The sequence below is a fragment of the Melanaphis sacchari genome, unplaced genomic scaffold (genome assembly GCF_002803265.2).
Source record: "Melanaphis sacchari strain LSU unplaced genomic scaffold, SCAv2.0 Contig10_pilon_pilon, whole genome shotgun sequence".
NCBI lineage: Eukaryota > Metazoa > Arthropoda > Insecta > Hemiptera > Aphididae > Melanaphis > Melanaphis sacchari.
The window spans coordinates 3,236,113-3,245,009 of NW_020270420.1; the positions used below are offsets into that span (position 1 = coordinate 3,236,113).

At 22.4% G+C, this 8,897-nt stretch overlaps 1 protein-coding gene across 1 annotated transcript; it reads right to left on the bottom strand.

Moving 5' to 3' along the window:
* Nucleotides 1-2,433: 2,433 nt before the first annotated feature.
* LOC112603584 lies at nucleotides 2,434-7,473 on the bottom strand. Its single transcript, XM_025352232.1, has 9 exons — nucleotides 7,316-7,473; nucleotides 5,166-5,338; nucleotides 5,035-5,111; nucleotides 4,798-4,975; nucleotides 4,305-4,517; nucleotides 4,066-4,213; nucleotides 3,736-3,980; nucleotides 3,540-3,668; nucleotides 2,434-2,739 (listed from the first exon to the last, which is right to left on the bottom strand). Exons 2-9 carry the CDS (start codon nucleotides 5,328-5,330, stop codon nucleotides 2,482-2,484), a joined length of 1,413 nt encoding a protein of 470 aa, XP_025208017.1. The 5' UTR covers nucleotides 5,331-5,338; nucleotides 7,316-7,473; the 3' UTR covers nucleotides 2,434-2,481.
* Between the last annotated feature and the right edge of the window lie 1,424 nt (nucleotides 7,474-8,897).

An 8,897-nucleotide genomic window follows, 5' to 3' on the forward strand; every position in this document is an offset into this window, starting at 1 on the left:
AGGATATTTTATGAAAACTTTAAAATATTATATTATTTAAGGCTACGTTTAAAAACAACCTAACTCGGGAGTCGTTTTTATAATCAATCAAGTACCTAGGTGCACTACATTGAACATTTGAACATTCGTCTAAATTATAACCGAGGTTGGCTTAGTGAATATCAGGGTTTTGATGTGCAAAGCGCTTTTATAGAACCTATTCGGCGATGGGCAATACTTTAGAGTCTCAGTGCCAGACGACAATATGATTTTATGTCCACCGTTGAATCTGGATAGTGGATGATAACGAGGTAAACAATTTGTTCTAGTCGATTACATTTTGTATCTAGGTGGTTAGATAACGAATTCATATCATATAATAACATTTATATTTCATCGTAGTTTATAATTTTTGATAAGTATTAAATAATAAATAGTAATTGATCAACATCAAAAATGTATGACGATACTCAACAATAAATGTTCAATAATTTATATTTTTCGACTGGTCACACGGTTACTGTGCTACAGGCCGCAGCTTGCACAGTCTGATCGTAAACTCTATTCTTAAATTAAGTATCAATTTTGTTTGAGAAAAACAAAATAAGTATTACAAATTATTCATATTAAATAGTATGTTATGATTTAATTATAGGTACTATACATATTATACTTATGTAGATACTAAAGGTTTAAAAATTAAAATTAAGGCAACAAGAAATACTGTTTAATATTTAATCTATTAAATAAGATGAATAAGATATATAATTTTAGCTTTTGATCAGATGACGAAATTACATATTTCGATTAGAAATAACGATATTCATTATTTTGTTATAATTCAAAAACATTCGTGGGGTTGGGTGTATAAAACTTTTAAGTATGTTCTTATATTTTATACACAATGACATTTTAAAGTGCAAAGTTTTCGGCAAAAATTAATTCAGCTTACTGTTTTTTTTTTTTTTAATAATAATAATAAAATTATTCACTTTAAAAGTAATAATAAAAATATAACAAGAATACTCTTGGTGATATAGGTTAATGGAAAACATTTCCGTTTAGAATCGTAATTTATATACAAAAATGTATTATTGAATTCAAATTTATCACATCCATCACAATAATCCTACTCAACACCTACTGTACATGAGTGTGATAACTACTTGCCCATCTTTAAAAAAAAATTTCTTTTAGATATTTTTAATCTAAAGTAACCAGTAAAATATTATATGATAGGTATGTTTTTTTGTATAATGAAACGTAGCTTATTCTATATTTTGTCTAGAAAGTAAGTATAAAGCATAAAACTTTATAAAGAATTTAATTAATTTTATAGTTGTTGGTATGAATAGAACATTACTCATGACGCACTTTGTTTATTATCCGAGGTGAGTACCTATCTCTCTTTTTTTTTTTTTTAACATTTATTTGAAAATATGTAATCTATATAAATAACCTTACTATAAATAATATATGTAAAGGTAATTGAACCTGACTAGAGTTATTTAAATTAAAGAAAACACCCGATAACAATAATTTATGGTAAAAAATAATGACAGAACAGGAATCAAGACTTAGTTGGATGGTTACAGGGTGATTAGGTATGTAAGTAGTAGGTACCTAATAAAGTGGTAATTAAATGTAAATTAATATTTGTACACATAAATATTTTATTATTTTTTTATTTTGTCCTAAGATTGGCATGAAAAAAAAATGCGGTAAAAGACATAATAGTTTCTGCCATCACTAGTAAGGAGTAATATTCATTTTTAATTTTAAAATTATAATCTTATTCGTTGATTTAAAAGTTTTATTAATAAAAAAAACATTTAAACACCATTAATTTAGAAGTATTTAGCTGAATAATGACAAACTAATAATAATAATAATAAACTAACTTAGTTTTTATGTATATAAGTCTATGATAAGTGGATTGGGATAGTACAAAAGGAACAAAAACAATATTTTGTTATGAATAGAGGTTATCTCAGTGATTGTATAAATGTGTAAATCCTGTTAAATAGAGTAGTTACAGATTTTTTAAGACATATTATTTAGTAAATTTATTTGTATAACCTTTAAGTAAAATTAGAATTTTATTTTTAATCAGATGAAGAGCGAGCATTATGAAAAAAAAATATCAGACCTAAAAATTTAGATACAGATGATATTACAGAAAAATATCAATATTGTAATTCTTATTTAAAAAAAAAAAATTAAAATATATCTGTAAACATTACTGTCATCATAAAAATTAAACTCCCTAAACATGATGGGTATCAACAAAAATTAAAAGATTTATCATACAATGATGCCAATGATGGTAAAATTAATTAACATTTTAGACATTTTATCAGTTCATAGTAATTTATTTACACTAGCTTACAAAGAAAAGTAATTATAGTTCAGAGTCCCATATATAATAATAAGAATAAGTAAAAACAAACGAAATAGAATATTACTATAATTTTTATTGAGCAAATACAAGAAATATTTGGTTTATGAAAAATAGATGCTATGTTGTTCTTGTTTCCACTTGGTGTACATATTTTTAGGAATTTTATTCATACTATTTAATTTTTCAATAAAACGGTTTCGCAATTCATTATCTACCAATTGGGTATTCATCAAAGTCTTAAGAAATGTACCAGTAAAATATTTATTTCTAAAAACACATGCTTCTAAGACGACTCGCATTACTTGACCAGTTGATTTGAAAGATTCGAGCACCTTGACAATGTCTGATTCATGTCGATTCTAAAATATAGTGTAATAAAATTCAATATTATTATTTATTACATTAAAATAATGAAAAATTAGTTTTTACGTTCAACTATAATACACATTAAAAATTTAAAAATCATTTAAACATATAATCAAACTTTAATTTTGATATTAGAGATTGAACATTTTTGTACATGAATATGATTGATATGTGGTCAATGCAAAAAATGTTAACATAGTTTTAAAAAATGCTAAACATTCAAAATATTTTTTTATGGTAAAAAAAAAAATTATTGAAAAAATATAGATAACATTCTACTTAATCTTAAATTTAATAATAGAAATAGTTCTGGTATTGAACTTGAACTCATAATTATTCAATGTTAACAATTATTAAAAAAATAAATAATAATAATAACCATTTTACTAAAATTATATATTTGTAATAAATTGTTGAAATATATTTTATCATGTAATTCTGTAATAGAATTATGATAATACAAGATTGCTAAATTATTTTTAATAAAGTATTACCTAATTTAATAATAAATTAAATAAGTTAAGGTTAAAGCAATATAATTAACCACATATTTTTTCAACATAAAATTATAGAAATATTGCTTGAATTAAAACAAATTAATTTTTTTTTTTAATTTCTTTAACCTAGTCTTAATAATTAAATCTTTTTAGTAAGTTATTGATACAAAATATAATTATTTGGGTAATTAAAAACATATTGCTTCAAAATAATTATTAGAACTGAATTAAAATTTAAAAAAATATATTATTCTTTGTATAGTATTAAAAAAATAATTTTTGATTTTTTTTTTTACCTGACAATCATCGTAATTTTTAAATAGACCCATGTAATCTTCTCCATGGTTTATTTTTGTTAGTTGAGCTTGGGCTTTTTTGACATAATTTGACTGTATATTTCCACAAGATTCTGTTAGTTTAGGTTGCTGAAAAATAATAACGCATTAATATATACTCGAAATAACCAAGCTTATGAATCATTTATGTAATTACAGTATTAATATGGGCTGCCAAAGCAGCAGGTAAATCAATAGGCAATAGTTCAGTGAGTAAAGAGTAGAATACTTTAGCTGTATCTACATTTGGTTTATATGTACTGTACCATCTGTTGTATTCTGACCAAAGACCAATTTCTAAACAACAATGACGAAACATTAATAAAGCAGCTTTTTGCATTAAGAAACTTTTTTCTGTAGTCGATTCTGACAATGTTTGATTGAAAAATTCTTCTAATTTCACTGTTAAATAAGTAAAATATTTATAAATAATAACATAAATTTTGCACTATAAATATATCTAAATATATAACAGAGAAATAAATACATTTTAATACATGGCATAGATGAGATTTAGTTTTTACAAAAGTAGAAATCAAAGACAGTATCAACTTCCAATTGGCCTTTTCTGAATGCTGTGTTATGACATTCTGAATCAATGTATAAATATCATCATCATTTAATTCATCTAGAAACTAAAACAATTTAAATTATAAACATCAATTAATAAATTACTTAAGTTATTAGTTTTTATGGAAGATAAAAAATAGTAAAAAAAAAAATTACCATTTTAAGCATGTTGTAAATAGAATCTGGAGTTTTATACAATCTATATTGTTCATATGCAACATTTAAATGAAAATTAACATCAGCTATAAGCATGTTTTTTAACATTATTTTAAATATTTTTTGAATTGTTGATTTTATTAAACAAGATGAACATTTTAGATTTTTTAAATAGATCCATACATCAGGATTTCTTATGATTATTAAGCTCGACTGTTAAAAATGTAGAAATAAATCTATAAATGTAAATTAATACTATTATTACACATTGATACAAGGCTGTATCTGGAATCTTAGCTCTCCCTCAAAATTTTTAAATATAGAGTCATTTTTATTCAATTAAAAACATGTTAAAATACATATATAAATTAATAAAAATTGTATAAAATATATTAAATAGTATGGTATAAAATATTCTGTTTAGACCTCTTTCTTTTAAAAGAAAGTTTAGATATGGCCTTGTATTGATTTAAATTGTATACTTAATCAGTACTTGAGTTAAGAATTGTTGAATAATTTGTACGTGTGGATCAAATTTATGATTAGGTTCTCCAGACAATAAAATTAATAGACTACCCAATAAGTCTGTCAAAATTTCTTGACATAGTTTTTCCTTTGATTCAGACATACAAAGTAGAATTTTAACAATTTGATCACGATCCCACTTATAACTGAAACAAGTTGATATAACACAAATAAAATAAAAATATTTAGTAAAAATTCTACTGACCATGTGATAAATTCTGTAAAGTCAACAATTTGTTTCATATGTAGTTGCCAAATTATTTCAATGGAATATTTATTCTCCTAAAATAATTATATTAAAGATTTTATTATAGTTTAAAACAGAACAATGTGTACCTGAAGTCCCAAAATAGTCTTTAGTAAATTTGAATTAATATCTTTAGATAATTCATCGATTAAATTGTCTAAAGTATTTCTATCTTTTTCATTCAACAACATACTCATGTCTTTGTTTCTAGTAAGTAATTCATTTAATTCTTCTATATTCTTAAATAAAATCATTTTGACACCTAAAATAAGTGTTTATTAAAAAATAATTCTAATTGATACATTAAAATATAGAATAATATTTAAGACTAAACTATTAAAAATATTTTTGTTAATTTAATTTGTTAAAATCAATCAAAATGATGTATAATATGTATATATACTAATTAGTATAAATTATAAAGTAGTAATTTAGTTTCAATAATCACGTTTAAAAAATTGAATGTTAAATTAAATACAAATTCCTTTAATTATACAAATTTAATAGGTCAAAATATATTGGCTATAATTAATAAAACAGAATTATTGAATAATACAAATAAATGATAAATGCATCTTAAACAAACAGCAGTCAAGAATAATATCAAGACTTCTATATTTTAAAGTTTAACACAAAACATTTTTGAAAAACATGTGGATAGCTGATTAAAAACAAATAGTCAAGAAGTCAAGATGATATTTAATTAAATTTGTTATACTCGTTAGTTATATCACAGAATAGATTACATTTAATCTATTTGGTGGTTGTATCTTATATGTTAGTAAAGTAAAAAAATTATGATAACTATGTTTTTATTTAGCTATCAATACATCTATATATACTTATAACATCAATGGATATGATGACATCATAAGTAAATTAAATATATTTAGACAATTATGGCACATTGGCTTATTCTAAGAAAATTTTTAATAATTATTGATGAAATAATAAGAGGCATATTTGAACTATCAACTCTGTATACCATATCAATAAATTAGATGAATTAAAGTTAAATATATATAAAAATACATGAGAAATCTATAAAAATTAATGTTTAAACATCAGTATTGTGCGTTTAAAAATATTTTAATTATTTAGTAGTATTAAATACTAATGATGAAATAAATGTGTGTTATCTAATGTTAGTAATGCATAAAGAAATATACTTTAGTGTTTAAATTATTAATTTAGAATCGTACTAAAAATAATATTCTTGAATACTATATGGATAAAATGAATACAAATATCATGAAAAATATTCATAAGTTTTAATAATAATAAATTAACATTAAGTTAATTTTTATTGAATTTAGAAATTAAAATATATGAATCTTATTGGTCATCTATGTAATATATATATATTTTTATACTACACTTAAATAGTTATATTTTTATTTAAATTTTATTTTATACATACATATATTTATTAGCTATTTTTATGAGCTTTACTGGATATAATTTGCCATTTCTGTTTTTACTTTCATTTATGATACTATTTTTATTTACTAAAATGATTGTTTAAATAAATCATGAGACTCAAGTGCAATTATTTTTTTTTAAATGTTAAATTGTCAAATAAATTAAATTTAAATATATTTTAATAATGACTAGTGCTAATTTAAAAGTTAATATTTCTAGTTTCAGATAAAGAGCAATTTAAATATATTATTTTGTAGGTAAATTATAGTTAATCTTAATTGTGTGATTAAATTATAATTTTGCAAATATTGAGTAATTAGTACTTTTTTATATTTATATACCAGCTATTCTTTAAATATTCGTTTTTATAAGAAAATTATCAAGAAACAGCGAAAACAATAAAAAAAGTTAATATTTAGTAAAGTAGAAACAGCCATAAAAAATATTTTTCATAATGAACTCATTAGTTTAATTAATTTTTACATCAATATAAATATGGATATTATATTATTATATAATCTATAAAAATATTGGCAAAATTATATTTGTTGATAAAATTCTGATTTTATTAAGTGTAAGTAAATGTTGGGCAAACACAGCAAGCACTAATATGTATTAATGCTAACAACGCAAAACTGGTATTGGTAAACCCATAAATGTTATGTTATAAATATTTTATTGAATAAGACAACACAAGATGACTTCTTAATAAATATCTCCTTACAATTTAAAGTTTAATCTTTATGATTTAAATATTTGATAATTATTTGACTAAACCACAAGTTTTCATATGCTCAAAAAACTAAAGTACTGATACCTTTGATAGTCAATTTTGCCAAGAAATTTCAATTAATCGAGCAGTATTTTCAAATTAATCTCAAAATACTGATAAATAAGATGGAATTAGCCACTGTGAGGTATTTTTATAAAATTATTGAAAGAGTACTTGACATTTTTCATGTGGTAAAAATTAAAAACAATTATGATTTCAATATTAAAATTATTTACTAATAAAATTTAAAAAAATAATGTAAACTTTTTTATATTTTTATTCTTTATATTCAAAACAAAAAAAGGTAAATAAAAACATACATAATTTATCTTTAAAAATTTAAATGCTAAGTAATGATAACAGATATCTTATCTGCTTAAAACTAAACAGGCAAATGGCTGATTTCACATGATAAGAAAGCGCTCAACTGCCAAATTGGCCAAATCGAATGCCACGTGGGTAGGACTTCTACCACTTCTTATCAAAGTATTTTTTCATAAGTGTAAGCCTCTAAGGTCTAAGACTGAAACTAAATTAAAAAAATGAGTTAGTAAGTATAAATTAAACATAATGCAATTACGATAATAAAATTATTAATGAATTAAAGTATATTTATTTATAAGAATCTTCAAAGATCCGTGACTTATTGTGTGGTATTACACATACCTTTTTTAATATCTTTATATAATAATGCAGATTACGACTAAGTTTTATCGTACGATACGCTTTTACATGAATTATATGTCTAGATCCTACAAGGGGTTTCCTATTTTCCATTTAATAAACTTTAAAATAACAAAACAATTTTATATTATATAGTTATATAATATATTATTTGAAGTAATATTTCCTGACATTTTCCAATCTTTATAATTCGATTGATCTTGTCTCTTATACAGTTGCACTAAATAAGAGTTATGTATTTCGAACTAAAACTAATATCTTTCATATTCTTTCGTTTAGATAAAAAATATTACATTTCAATCGATATTGTCTTATTAAATTTGTATGCAGCATATAAACCATATTATGTTTTTTTCTCAAATAAAATTTTAGGTACGCCACTGTGTGTATGCCTTGAAATTTTAACATTTTACCGACTTTTAATAATTTTTTTTATTCTCAATGTAAAAGTATAATTAACGAAAATTTAAGAGAAAACCGGCTAAGAAATAGCTCTATTCAATGATTTACCTCATTCCACGTTTGATCCTGGAACACAATAACCTAAAATTAACACAATTCTTAGTTATAAATAAATAAAAAAGTACAATAAAGATACTTCGTTTTCATGAATGAAGACCTCCAATTTTACAATTACAGTACTACACACACACATTTGCAAAAAATAAACCTATTTCAATAATGAGCGACATGTTTAGTGTCAACATTTCATTTTAAAAGGACGCCGCACCCATAATTTTATATATATATAATTTTAAAGTGAGTAATGAGCATTTTTAAATTGTAATACTTTACATTACTATAACTCAGTTTAAAATTATAATATCAATAAAAGCCTATGCGATAGCCTAGATAAAATTCTTACCTTTAAGTTTGGTAATAGGTAAATTTACTCTAATATTAAAGCTAACAACATAAAATGGATTCTGCTGAACGAAAATTT

Coding starts and splice junctions, on each gene's coding strand:
- LOC112603584 (XM_025352232.1), bottom strand. CDS start 5,330: ATGATTTTATTTAAGAATATAGAAGAATTAAATGAATTACTTACTAGA. Junction 4,976..5,034: donor TTTACAGAATTTATCACATG/GTCAGTAGAATT, acceptor AACTTGTTTCAG/TTATAAGTGGGATCGTGATC. Junction 3,981..4,065: donor TCTATGCCATGTATTAAAAT/GTATTTATTTCT, acceptor CTTATTTAACAG/TGAAATTAGAAGAATTTTTC.